At 40.0% G+C, this 14,331-nt stretch overlaps 1 protein-coding gene across 1 annotated transcript in view; it reads right to left on the bottom strand.

The window, feature by feature from the left end:
- The window catches only part of kmt2bb (lysine (K)-specific methyltransferase 2Bb), a 40,218-nt gene that overhangs the window by 21,290 nt on the left and 4,597 nt on the right, over nucleotides 1-14,331 (bottom strand). Inside the window, exons 2-16 of the mRNA XM_088326079.1 lie at nucleotides 11,828-11,906; nucleotides 8,026-11,703; nucleotides 7,737-7,918; nucleotides 7,434-7,553; nucleotides 5,587-5,773; nucleotides 2,893-3,130; nucleotides 2,738-2,805; nucleotides 2,404-2,655; nucleotides 2,165-2,271; nucleotides 1,745-1,870; nucleotides 1,122-1,235; nucleotides 875-1,021; nucleotides 691-783; nucleotides 481-598; nucleotides 264-377 (exon numbers count right to left, since the gene is read on the bottom strand). Coding sequence (XP_088182205.1) covers nucleotides 264-377; nucleotides 481-598; nucleotides 691-783; nucleotides 875-1,021; nucleotides 1,122-1,235; nucleotides 1,745-1,870; nucleotides 2,165-2,271; nucleotides 2,404-2,655; nucleotides 2,738-2,805; nucleotides 2,893-3,130; nucleotides 5,587-5,773; nucleotides 7,434-7,553; nucleotides 7,737-7,918; nucleotides 8,026-11,703; nucleotides 11,828-11,906 — 5,623 coding nt within the window. The remainder of the gene's footprint in view (nucleotides 1-263; nucleotides 378-480; nucleotides 599-690; nucleotides 784-874; nucleotides 1,022-1,121; nucleotides 1,236-1,744; nucleotides 1,871-2,164; nucleotides 2,272-2,403; nucleotides 2,656-2,737; nucleotides 2,806-2,892; nucleotides 3,131-5,586; nucleotides 5,774-7,433; nucleotides 7,554-7,736; nucleotides 7,919-8,025; nucleotides 11,704-11,827; nucleotides 11,907-14,331) is intronic.

The raw sequence follows: 14,331 nt of genomic DNA, 5'->3' as shown, positions 1-14,331 counted from the left end.
GCTGAAAGCATAGGAAAAAACGCATGCACGTTCACTCGAAAGGGTGTCAGATTCTGCAGGGGTGTGGAATTAGTCACAAAACCAGTGTTGTCTGCTTAAGCATGTGCGTCACTGCACATTGACATGATTTCCTCGACATTTCAGTAAAGGGTGTTCACGAAAGGGGGTGGAAAGAAAAAGACTAATTACAAATGTGAAAAATATTCGCGATTAGACAAATATATCCTATTTGCGACAGCATTCTTGATTACTCTAAACATTACCTGTAAGATCCTCGCACTTGGCGTGCACCCAGTGGTTACATGTGCCACATTGCATCATTTGACTGTCGTAGTCATTGTCCTCATAACACTTGAAGCAGATTGGGCAATAGTTACCTGATACAACAGAACACACAAAATGACACCATAAATAACAGGCTCCAATAATAGCAACACACGCACAAAGAAAAAAAGCGTTAAAAAAATTGAATTTGGGTACCCAGTTCAAAGAGTTGTGAACAGTCGGGACAGAGTCCTTTATCATGGTTCCAATCAATGTCCCAGCTCTTTCCAGGAGTGACCCCACAGCTCTTACACCTGATGCATGTTATACAAACCTACAAAAACAGTCACAATGATATGTTAGACAATCAACAAAGCTTAAAGCGAAAATGGATGACTTGGTATTTTTTAAGCAGATAGAACCCACCCAAGCTTTCCTCTTTTTGTTTTGTTTTGGATAATTTGGTCCAAGACAGGAAGCATGATAGCAGTTCTGACATCTCTCGCACTCCAGCAAAGGCTGTGAAATTATGTTTAAAAACACTGATTTAAGTATATTCAAAACAATAATAGCAATAATAATGCAACACCATACAGGTTGCAGTGCATACCTTTGATTGCTTCTTTTTCCCACCACATACATGGCAAAACCTGCAGTGACGACAACACCAGTTTTCCTTGTTTCCCACTAAGGGACGCTCTGCTTCTTCAAGGCAAAACCAATGGAAGGGCTCACAGCACACTTGGCAATGCAACATCTAAAAATCAAACATGTTTCAATTAAATTAAATGCAAATTGTCATTTTAATGTTATATTATGATAAGACAAGGACAAGCAGTACTTTTAAATACAATTACCTCGTGTTGCCCTTTACTAGCACAAAGTAGGCACACGTGTGGTGGCATTCTTGGTGTAGAGGTCAGTATACTTAAACCACCCATGTTCCAAACATTCTCCAAAGTACAGTCCTCCTGAAATTGTTTTACAGTTAAAGGACCTTGCATTGAAAAAATGTACATTTCAAAATCATAATTTTCAAAAATAATCATCAAAGTCATCAAGCACCATTTTGACAAAAACAGTCATGGCTTCTGTCAGATTGCTTGTCACAAAATCAATTGACGATGAATTAGCTTATTTCCAAAACAAAACTATCAAACCAGACTTAAATTGTGCAGCTTCATGTAGCAAATTGAGAGTAAAAATTCACATTTTGCACATAAAATGGATCATTTTGAGAGCAAAACTAAACACAGGCAAAACACAGTCATAATACACGCACAAAAGGAAGGATAAAGAAGTTATAGTAAAGCTGTTAAGTTAATGATGCAGAAATGACAAAATTGTGGGGACATTTCAGATTAAAAACATTTAAAGGCAAGAAAAAACAATGTCATTGTTTTTAACGTCCGAATAAATGAAGGGGTTGTTTTCTAAACAGGGATGATCAAGTTGTGGTAAAACCCGACCCCAAAAATACCTTGAAGTCAACCCGGATTTTATGGGTGGGTTTTGAAGACTCCACCTCCCTTTGCTCAAAACCATTAGCTAGGGCAGCCAGGACACTTGGTGGCGTCTCCTCAAGTAACACTTGCGATGGCATACCCTGAAAGATAAACATAACAAACATAAGGGAATAAAAGTAAAAGTGTATTCATTCATTGATATATTTTCTTTAAGTTTTTTCCAACTTTTTTCAGAGAGAGGTTGCGACATGATGCAGCATTTTAAAGACATCATTCCAACTGGTCAGTGGTTGTTAGAATTGTTTTAGTTAATCCCTTTCACTGGTTTAAAAAATAATTGTGCTCCAAATTAAAAGCAATGCCATGTAACTCAAGATGTATTTAATGATGAGAAATCACATAACTGAGTAAGAGTTATCTTTTGATGCTCTAACCTTTTGGGCTTTGCGACGAACAGATGACACACGGTGTGTGCTGGATTTCCGTTGCCGGATTTCATCGTCTGATATATCTCCTAGGAATCCATCTGGTGAAACAAAGTCTTTATAGCAGAATAATACAACATTTGGGTAACAATTTATTGAACTCTCGATCATAAGTGTTTTCTAAAAGTAAATTGTATTTAGGATCCTGGTTAAAGCTCAGATATCTGATTTGCGGAGTTTCTTTTTACCTGGACTCAAACGAGGCCCATTGCCTTTCTTTCTGGCTGGCGAGGCTGAGCTTAGGTCCTTTTCGTCCAGATCTGATTCATAGTCTACTAGGTCAAAGTAGACACGCGGTTTTACCACACGTTTCGGCTGCTTCCTTAAGGATGGACTGTTACTATCTGCCTGGAGTCCGGTAGGTGAGTCTGCCACGCTTTCGATCCCTTCATCATTACTTGAATGTCCTCCACTAAATGAGGGTCGTCGTCGTTTTGAACCTTAAAAAGAAAATGAAGTGTTTGTTGAGTCAATACCACTTCAAGAACATTTTGGAATTATAGGAAAGGATAGAGAAATCACCTTTGGGTGCCAATCGTCCACTTAGTCTTCGGGCTTTCCTCTCTTCAATTTGGTCACATCTCTTGTACCTTGTAGGGGTAAAAGAGGACAAAATTGGTATTTTTTACAAGTTCCCATCGGCTTTCTGACAAAGGATTTAATATTCATAAACTTACACACAACATTGTCGTTTGGTGTTGGGTCCACCAAACTTTGGTTTGTCCAGGCAGTTAATGCAAGTCCCACAATCCTCTTCGTGGTTACATCCCTTGCATACCCCACACCTCCGAGAACGGTATCCGAAAGCTCCGAGTCCTTTTCGCTTTAAAAAGCTGGATGCCTTCTTCACCTTAGTCACTTTTGAATCTAAATAGTCCGGACCATCTGATTCTGACAGAGAGCCATCTGCAACATCTGCAACACATGAAACGAATTTATTATTTTTTATCATTCACATTCAAATGTGTTCGTCTATGTTTATCTTAATATATACAAAAATGTGATTGACATTTAATATGTGTTTATTTAGGGCCTGACGTCACACTTGTTAGTATCAACTCTCTCAGTGTTGAGGTATCACAATTAAATACAGTGGAACCTCGGTTCTCGACCATAATCCGTTCCAGTACCCTGTTCAAAAACCGATTTGTTCGATCACCGAAATAATTTTTCCCATTAAAAATATTGTAAATCGTTTTAATCCGTTCCAACACCCTGAATGTTTAACGTAAACTAAAGCTAACCCAGGCTAATCGTACGTTCGCGTTATCGTAATCTTCCGTACGAAAGATTACACTAACATCAAGGTGTGAAAATAAAAAAAATCAGGCCGTCATTTAGCACCCGGGTCTCCACGACAAGTGGTGAGCGGTTCATTGGAAAAGGGGGCTCCGTTCAAAAACCCTGAATGTTGGGCTCCGTTCCAACACCCTGAATGTTTACCTTGAATGTTTAACGTAAACTAAAGCTAACCCAGGCTAATCGTACGTTTGCGTTATCGTAATCTTCCGTACGAAAGATTACGCTAACATGAACGTGTAAAATAAAAAAAAGGATAAAGAAAAGAATTATGAATAGGATTTCTTACCTTTGTGGTGGTCAGCAGAAGCCATGCTGTATTCCCTAGCAAGATCAGACACTCGCACACCTCCTTTATATTTTGCTATTATTTCTTACTTAAATGCAATAGTTGTACGCACTACTTTTCTTTTTTCACCTGTAGCAACATTGCTGCTTGCACTGACTTTCTTCGGAGGCATAATTAGGGGCTAAAACACTTGGTACACCTGTAGTCAAGATGGCAGCGCGTTGTGCAGACGCTGCGGCTCGGGCTCCAGTTCGTCTTTTGTTTTTCAGTGTCCCCTGATCACTCATATTTTCCCTTCGACTCCCTTCGCATATACAATAATATCCACTACATCCCGAGGGATATACAGAGACCACCGGATCTCCCTGGAAGATCTGCCTGCCTGCCGACAACGACGGAGCAAAAGGAAAAGGCTGCCAGTCGGCTCTGAGTTAAGAAGGCGACCACACAGACCAGCGCTCCCAAGCATGTTCAACCAACGCCAGATCCATCGTCCACAATGAGTGAATTTGAGCTACGGATCGCCACCAACAATGTCCGGAATTGGAGTCTTTTTTTTTGTCATCACGGAGTCTTGGCTTTCCCGACGCCGCATTACATCACCGGCTCGAACGAGACGAAGACTCCGGTAAAAACAGGGGTTGGAGACTACGCGCTACAATAACAGCCGAACCATTGACACACACTGCTCACTCGATATGGAGTTTCTAGCAGTATCGTGCAGACCCTTCTATGTACCAGGAGAGTTAACTGTGGTCTTTGTGTTTGCTGTTTACTTTCCACCGCTAACCGTTTCACCGGATGCTAACGTTAGCATAGCGCTAAATCTGCCCGCTGCTATCAATAAACAGCAGCTTGCACACCCCAACGGAGCTTTATCGTCGACGGCGACTTTAATCGGGCATGTTTATGGACTGTACTCCCAAATCCATTCAATTGTGGACTGAGCAATTCGGAAAAACACTGGACTATGTGTAATGTGAGATCAAACATCAAACATTCCGGTTGTATCCAGCAACTCTGGAGTTAATTGGATGGACAGAAATGATTTGATAATCTGTTCTAATTGAATGGTTATTTGACAAAAAAGCATTATAAATAAGACGTAGCTACAGTTACTTAGTAATACAGTAGTGTTTTCACCAAGTAATTTTTTTTACTTCTTATCGAGTAATTATTTGGATGACTACTTTTTACTTCTACTTGCGTCATATTATTCATAAGTAACAGTACTTTTAGGTAAGTAAAAACTTTTGGCTACTCTACCCCTCTGGCTACCAGTGACCAAGACAATCAGGATTAGTGCCGAAATGAGCAAGATAAAATCGGTCTGTATTTTTAAAGAGAAAAAAAGTTTCCCGTAAAAAAAATTGTTAAACGACATACACAATTTTAAATAATCCAAAAACATAAGTCTACATATATGCAACATCCGTGACTTTTCCTTGGAACCACCTTCCTCCACACCACACGCACATATTGGTTACGACGCTCAAAACAAACTTGCATTTGTTAATATAGTCTTATTTATCTTCTTACCATATCTTTTATGTTCATTTACTATTTGAATGTGTTTTTGGGGAACAGGAAGATGTGTTTCATAGCTATTTAGGGTTTACTGGGCTGCTTCACGAAGGACCAATTACTTTTTAATCTTTTCAATTCAGAAGAATTTGCTACGAGCATGATCCTAGAACAAATAAGGCTCGTATAAAGAGGTACCACAGTACTAAATTCAAAAAGAATGAAAGAGGTCAAAGAAATTGTCATTGGACTTAACTACCTTTGGCGATGGCTGAGGGAGAGATGCCGGTTCTTTCATGCAGAGGCAGAGCGCTGAGCCTGGGAATGTCATCTGGTACCAATGCCCGAGGCTGCCCAAGGACCACAGAAGCAGCACGGCACACATGCTTAATGCGTGGACCTCCTGCCTGACGGAACTCTTGGCACAGCGGTGAGATGATCTGCGACTAGAACAGTGATAAAACACAACGAGAGTCACACAAAGACACATAGTTGAGAGGTTCAAATAGATTAATGCCTTAAACGAAAATAATCCTGATACTACTGTACTTTCCAGACTATAAATCGATCTAGATTAGGGATGCACGACGGGGGGAAAAAAAAAAATTGCAATTTTTCAGACCTGAGTTCCAATTTCAAAGTGATTTTCAATTTTAAAAGAAAAGTGCATTTTCTGCTCCAAGTTTGTTTTTGGGTAAAACTTAAACAGAGCGACATGCAAACTTAAAGCAAGATGACATTACGTTATTACTGACTAAGGGTATATGACTGGAACAAAATAACTATAGATCTACAAATAAAAATGGAATTGCATTTGAATAAATGTTCTTTATTGTGATACAGAAGTACTACGAAATGGAGGGATTCTACTTTCAGAGCAAGAGAACAAGTTTTGAGAGCAGCTCACTGGCTGCATGCTAACATCAGGTAAGTTCAGCAAGGTCTCGGCGCTCTCTGCAATTATTAAAGTACAAGTCATGAACGCAGCCGTTTCCTGCAAATAGTACCTCCAGGTCATCCATTTCATGGGTAATGAATCTGGCGTTGGTGACTAGCCACGTTTGGCAGTGGTGGCTTAAGAGTTGTTAGTCTATCTGTTAGCTTTCCCTTCCAACGCCGCCTCAGTTGATTCCCAAATCCGATAACAATCCAAATGGTGATCAGCATTTCTTTGCGCTCTTCTGACTTTCCTCAGAGCCCGATTTAATTGATAAATTTAAATCAATGTATCAATTTAACAAGCAGCTAAAGCAGGGGTGGGGGACCTATGGCTCCTGAGCCATGTTGGGCTCTTTTCATAGGTACATATCCGCTCTGAGATCAAATAGAACATAGACAATTATTTAATGTATTGTAACATACGAGGCTGATTGTCGCACGTGCAAAGTCAAGACAAAACTGATGTACAATGGTCTGGAGAGCGGGTTTGGTTTTGTTGAACTTCGACTTAAAATATATGATAAGGGCCCTCCCATCAAAAAAAAAAATCATATTTTTTTGCTTTCATTGGTCTTTGGGGCACAAAGTTTCCTGACCCCTGCGCTAAAGCTAGGGGCTGTCGTGTTTGTTTTTGTGGCCAGTTGTGTAAGGGATGCTTGACTGACAGCTGATACAAGCCTATCACAGTCGCGCACACAGTGCATGCAAACCTTGCCATGCTTTTATTGCATAGTGCCATTAAAATGAGCCTCTGATTGGCTGGCGCTGTTAAAACCAGAACTGTGACAATTCTTGTTGGCCAAACACTCTATCACTCAAATAACAAACTAAAACTATAAATCCTTGGGGAAAAAAACGCAGTGTCTTGCTATTACACTATCGCACTATGTCATATCACAATATCGGTTAGATTTTGGTTAATTGTGGAGCCTTACTCCGGATTATAAGACGAACCAGGCGCAAAATGCGTAATTAAGAGGTAAAAAACATTTAAGTCACACCAGAGTATAAGTCTCACCCCCGGCCAAACTATGAAAAAAACCTGCGAAAGAATGGCAATAATATATTGCAATCTTAAAGCCCAAGAGATAAAGGTAAACGAGAAAGATGTAACGAGTTTTGTTGGATTGATTGTCTGTCACAAGCCTTATTGATTTACACACTTACTTGTCCTTGAGATGGCTCCGTCTTGATTGGAACATCAGTCCCGGGCTGCGCTCTTGGGTTTCTTCTCTGTCTTTTAGAGGTCAAATTTCTCGACCGAACACCAGCAGGCCCAGATAACAGCTTCAGAAAGGAGGGGAGATAGTGATACTGTCAAGCATTGGTATCATTTCACCACATTGTGTATCTGTGTGATTTTTAAACAGTTGGAAATATGTGTATGTTGGGAAGGGGGTGTACTTTTATTCAGTAACAATAATTACAAATATACCTCATTAACGTTAGTAAAAACGTTTAGTTTTTTACCGTAGAGGACTTCATCTGTTTCTGCTGGTCAATCTTCATGAGCTGAACTTTGGCTTTTCGGAGCAAGTTGAACATTCGTTTATTCGCTCCAGTAAGACGTGCTCTCTGTGAAGCTCCTTTTCCCGTAGTAGAAGGATGTTCGTCTCCGCTTTTGGCAAGCTCCTTTGTTGTTTGCAACTCAGCTAAACAGGAACACATTTTAGTTACTATATCTATATAGAAAGGTCACATTACCGAAATGTGTTGAGTTCCTTACAAAATCAGCGTCATTAAGTAATTGTGGTTGTACCTGAATGAAGCTTAGAGCCGTCAATCAGAGCTGGATGCTCTTTTTCACCGTCCAGATTGACATGCGGTTTGGACTTAGTAGCTTTAATACAAACTTTTCTCACAACTCCTGGTGTGCCTAAGTCTTCTATCTTGAGCTTGGATTTTTCCACATTAGTATCTGTATTGCGCTGCCTCAGGCTTATGCTCATTACCTCATCATCAAGACCTTCTGCTAAATCAACAGCTGGTTGAAGAGATTTGCTACTCTCCACATCAGCTGCACTTTTGCTTTGGGGAAGCCCCTTGTGCAATTTGTTTAGTCTTTGATAAAAGTGTGACGTTTGAGGGTTACATTTCAAGGGTACAGTCTTTTTCTGAGCATTAAAAATGCCAGAAGAAATTACTTCTGTGGGCTTTTCAGCTGGTGTAGATAACAACAGATCCTCACTCTGGTCCTCCGAAGTTTTATTCAGTGTAAAAATTTCCTCCGTCAACTCTGCAGGAAGATCCCATTTCAAAGAGTCTTTTTCAAGGGAGCTTTTTGAATCCCTTTTGACACATTTTGTCTCAGAAAACAGACTGGCGGTTATATCTGCTGTATCATCCAGATCATCAGATGAAAACAGGTCCAGATCTAATTGGGCTTCCCGCAAGATGTCCTCCTCATCAACAGGCAAAATTGGGGAAATGGCCGGTCCCATCCCTTCATCTCCCCTTTTCCCTGTGCGGATTTGCAAGCCCAATTGCAAACCTTTTTTTGGTGAGTTTCTACGCGGCAACATGGACATACCAACATCATCCATAAACCGCTGTGGGGTCTTGATCACTCGAGAGGATCTGGCACTTACAACAGGCATGATGAAGTGTTTGATGTTTTTTACAAACTTTGTTTTACCTGATGGCGCATCGACAGCATCTAGTCGTTGCCCATCAATCAATGAGTCCGATTCTTCCTCTTTCAAATTGCTACTCTCTTTGTCAAGCCCAATTTCTATCAATGTAGAAAGGATGGACTCTGTTCCCTGACTTTTGGAGTCCAACTGGATGGCAGAAGGCTTCTTTTTGCACTTTTTCTGCATGCAAACAAGTTTAGAGCAAGGGTCTGGAATGTGCTCTTCTGACTGGATGGAAATGCACTCTTCATGTATATCCTGGCCTTCTGACAAGTTAAGAGGAGCAAACTTTCCATCTGTGTTCCTGTGTTTGTGCTTTTGGCGCTGCCCAATTAGAATTTTACGCCTCTTTTTTGCTTTCTTGTGGGATTTCTTCTTTGGACACAACGCGTTTGGTTCACTTGGTGGACTAAGCAAATCAAGCGGCGGACAAATGTCTATCAAGTGAATGTCTGACTCCTCTTTTACTAGAAGCTGTTTCGGCTCTTCCTCCACAGATACGGTGACCTGCTCTTCTTCAGGAACCACACTTTCTTTTGTCTCAGGTTGACTTGATTCTGTTTCCAAAGATTTATCTTCTACTTGTAGAGACTCGGGGTTTACAGATACAACATTGACCAATTTTGTACTGATCACATTTTCTTTAGGTGGGACAGCCTTTTTTCTTTGAACAGACCTCTTTTTCCTTATTTTATTGTTGCGTCGTTTTTTGGGTTTAGAAGACACAGGCAATGGTTTGGCCTCTTTGATGTCTGATTCAAGCTCAGGCGCCTGCAGCAATGCTTCGACAGGCATAACAGGAAGCACATTGGTTATCTGAGGAGACTCTTCAGAAATTTCAGGAACTATGCAGGATTCCTGCAAAGAGTTTAGAATTTGTTCCTCTGAGGATTTTTCAGGGAGAACCTGCAAGCTGGACTCCTCATTTAAAACTTTGACAGGAGCTTCAACATCAACCGGTGGTGCATTTTCAATTTGTGGACTCGTTCTCAAATGTCGCTTCACTGGAGTTGTGGCAGCTCTACGAGTGACAGACTTTTTTGAAGGCATTTCAAGGCTTAAAGTTCTCTTCCTTAAACTCCTGGTTGGTACAACATCCTTCTCCGGAGAAAGAGCCTTCTCCTCTTGAACTTCGTCTACAGCTTTAGTAGAATCATCTTTTTTTTCAGACAAGGCCTTCTCCTCTTGAACTATGACCACAGCTTTAGTAGAATCATCTTTTCTTTCAGACAAGGCCTTCTCCTCTTGAACTATGACTAGAGCTTTACTAGAATCGTCTTTTTTTCCAGACAAGGCCTTCTCTTGAACTAGGTCTACAGCTTTAGCAGAATCATCCTTTTTTACAGACAAGGCCTTCTCCTCTTGAAATATGTCTACATCTTTACCAGAATCATCTTTTTTTTCAGGCACAGGGCTAACCTGCTGAACTAAAAAGGACATCTTGGATTTTTTATGTCTTCCGGGAGAGGAGAGCTTTTTAATCTGAAAGGGAGGGACAACTTTCCCGCAATCCAAGGGAATGGCTTCTTTAGGACGGTTTTCATTCCCATCTTGTGTAACTTCCACATGTAAAGCAGACACTTTCTCGCATGATTTTTCTGCCTTGTTATTTTCCTCGGTGCGTTCTGTTGTGCTCTCCTGTGGTGCCAAATTATCCAATTTAAATGGCTTTTCTGACTCCATTAAACTCTGTTCACCAATGCTGTCATGTGCAGAGGACAAACCAACTGTGGAAACCTCTGTAAAGCTCTCTGTAGCTTCGACAGCTTTGTCAGCATCCTGGATACGGATAACTGATTTCACCAATGCTAAAGTCCAGATGAATTTTTTCCGCTTCTTTTTTTTACCTGGCTTCCCACTGGACTGTGCATTATATTTGGGGTTTCTCATTTTTATCAACCTCAAACTTGGGACCTTGGCCTCCTTGTCTGAAGCAGCTGGATCATTGGGTTGGGCAGCTAATCCATCAGTCTCTTTTGAGGATGGACTGCGGTTTCCTAGATTTTTTTTACTGAGACGTTTACTTTGCCTCTTTCTGCTTTTCCTGACGGTCAGTTTTCGGGCAGCCTTTTTGGACACTTTTGACTTCGTAACAATTGTATCTATTTCAATTGCAATTTCAGGTTCAGCAGGAGCTTCCAACACAGGTTGTAAAAGTTGGTTTGTGACTCTTTTGCTATGCCTAATGGTTTGCTGATTACGCTTTGACCGCTTTGCAGTTATCTTGACATCAACAGGTTCTTTTAAAGGGTCAGGTTGAGCTGTTGATTTTCCATTATTGGATTTCTGAAAGTCAGCCACATCTCTGGCTTTAGGGTTGCCAATAGGGACGGTCTCTTTCGAAGCCGATCGTCCTCGCCGTCTTGCTGGTAAAGCTTCTGTTTGTTTATTATCTTCAACTCTTTCAGATGGTTCAGATTTCAATGTAACACGAGAATTTTTTTCGACCTGAACATCTTTGGCCTGGGGCTTTTCCTCTAATCCTTCAAGCTTCATTTTTCTTCTTGACTTTTTAAGAGGTTCCTTTATAGTTTTAATTTTCTTTTTTGCAACCAACTTTATCGTAATCCTTGGTGCTGGTGACAACACTTCGCCTTTGGCCAGCTCCAGAGCTGCGTTTTTCTTGACTTTCGAACATTTTCTGGAAACTTTAGCGGGATGTGATGTGGAAGATGTGCCAAGTTTGTCCTCCTCCAAATGTTCATCTTTAACAGAGTCCAGAGGAAGAATAGATGCCTCCTCAGTTGTCGACGTAATAGGCGCAACCTTCTTTCTATTTTGTTTAGGTTTTGTGATGACATCACCTACAAAATAAAATGTCATTGTAAATATCCAAACTGAAAAAACATTTGAAGGGAAAAGGCTTGTATAAAGAATAATAAGTTTACATGACTTCATATGTTATTTAACATGCATATTAAGCTGTACCTTTAGAAGAGTTTTGCTGAGATCTTGCAGCTCCTTTCGAGATTTTTCTTAGAGCTTCAAAACCTTGAAAGTCGTCACCCTTGAAGGGAAAAACAATAATTAAAACTTGCAAAAGGTTACAATGTTTTTATAGGATGCAAACACAACTAAATACATGTTTAAAGAAACACAAAGACTGAAATGGAAGCATATATACCTACAAACAACATTGACAACAGGTGATCACCACCTCTAAAAATAATTCAATTACATGAAACGAAAACAAACACGGAAACGATATATTACACAATATTATTATAACACTTGCAAAACATTAAGACGGTTCCAATGGATGCAACACAGTTAAATTCATGGGCAAAGTAACAAACACAGGAACAGAAGCACACACTCAACACTTAAAAATGTGCTCAAAACTTTAAAAATGATGATGAATTTACAAAAATATTTAAAATTAATGACACTAATCTATACATCAGCGAGTGGGAACCTATATGGCTCTTTTCATGAGTACATATGGCTCAGAGATAAAAATTATACCCATGCAAATCTTATCTATAGCGTTCCAATTGTGATGAGCGCAGAGTCGAGTCTAGTGCACCCAGCTGACTCAGCACTTTACAGAAGGATGGTTTGGTCTACTATATAAAGAGCATACTCCCTACTAGGGTTGCAGGATAAATCGAAATAATTGATAGCTAATCGTGGCGAACACAAAGAACAGGAAGGCTAGCACCCGTGCCCCTCACGACAGTTAGCTGTGCTGCTAACGTAGTAGTGCTATTGTGTAATCGTAAGATCCTGTGTTTTTTTTCAAGGATTTATAGTTTGTTATTTGATGGCTTATAGATTGTTTGGCCAACTAGAACAGCGTTATACAATATAGAAAACACACTTGTGTTTTCACTTGCTGGCTTTTTTCGTCCTCACTCGCTATAATTGGTTTATTCAACATGTTTATGCATCGTTGATTGGAAAATAAACCTGTTTCTTCTGGTCACTACACTCCTGCGTGCCCTGGAGGGGGGTAGTTGAATGATGCAATCCCCAACACGCCCCCTCTTTCAATCTACAGTAAACTTTTACCTATGGGCATCACCAGCCTGTTTTGAGAGGTGCTCAAGTACCCACAAATAAAACCCAAGCCCAAAACAATATGTTTTAGTTATTTTGAAAACTCCCTTTCTAAATAATGAACAGGATAAGTTTAAATATGACAAAAAGGGAAAACAGAAAAAAATGTGAACAGCGCAGTGTCGGAAAAACTGGCCTTGAAATATTTCTGTCCATTTAACTCCTAGCACTACTCTGGATCTAAATTCCGAGTTAAATTTGGCCTAATCAGGTTTTCCAAAAGCAAACTTTTGATTAAAATGTTCTCAAATATATTTTTTTGCCCGGCTTTTTCGAGATTTTTAGTTACACTTTGCAGCAAGATGGCAGTCAATTAGCTTATCTTATGTAAAATGAATCCAAAATTCTTGAGCAACAAGTATTTTGGAGAAAAAAAAATGCATCCTTACATTGTAGTTTGTGTATCTTGGATTCTTTATATAAATATTGTTCTTTTTAATCGATGACTTTTTTGATACCACAAGGAGCACTAAATGATACAACTGTCCCTTTAAAAATTCATATTACTGTGGGGGGCATCAAACAATCACCCCGCAGGCTAGAATTGGTCCCCCGGGCTGCATTTTGGAGACACCCGCTCTGAATTTTCCACTCACCAGGGTCGCACAAAATTCCATAGGAAACACTTCTCACTATAATTAAGTAAACAAACAAGCATAGAAAATCCACTTTCAAAATTTGCATCAAAATTGCAATATACCGTATTTTCCGCACTATAGGTTATAGTGCGCACCCCCAAAAAATAGTTTTGGTTCCTATATCTTCCATAGATAAGGCGCATCGGATTATAAGGCGCTACAATGGAAACGTCGACAAAACAGTCAGATGATTCAGTCAAACTGATTACCCCCTTAACATTCCCAAAGCTTGCAAAGAGGCAAATACGTGTCGTAGACACGTGCGGATGCGGTGTCCGTACGATGTCACTTAAATGCGTCATTTCAAATATCATTCGGAAGGTTGAAGTCTTGGAATTCAAGAAATGCCAAACAATTCTATGTTTCTATTTTCTTTTTCGCTCACAACTTTACTGTGCATATGAGAATAAACACTTGGAATTGAGTTTAATTCACTCAACTCATCAAAGCAACATCAAGATCGTTCTAAAACAAGATACCGGTAAAATATAAAGCCGCATAACTCACCTAAGTTCTCACGTTCAATAATGATACGCAATCATGGTCTTCTTACAACCGTGAGTGAAGTAAATCCAGGAGAGTAGAATATTTACAAATACAGACTAATGAAACATGTTTCTTTATGGCGTACTTAGCAAGCTTGCTACGCCATTGCTAAACTCGGCCGATTGCAGGGTTTGTTTTGGCCATCTAGCCAATCCGAGGCTCCGGATAACTTCAGCCAGGCTCCGAATA

Source organism: Urocampus carinirostris, chromosome 2 (genome assembly GCF_059441175.1).
Source record: "Urocampus carinirostris isolate Australia breed hairy pipefish chromosome 2, RoL_Ucar_1.0, whole genome shotgun sequence".
NCBI lineage: Eukaryota > Metazoa > Chordata > Actinopteri > Syngnathiformes > Syngnathidae > Urocampus > Urocampus carinirostris.
This window is presented reverse-complemented; position numbering and strand designations above follow the sequence as displayed.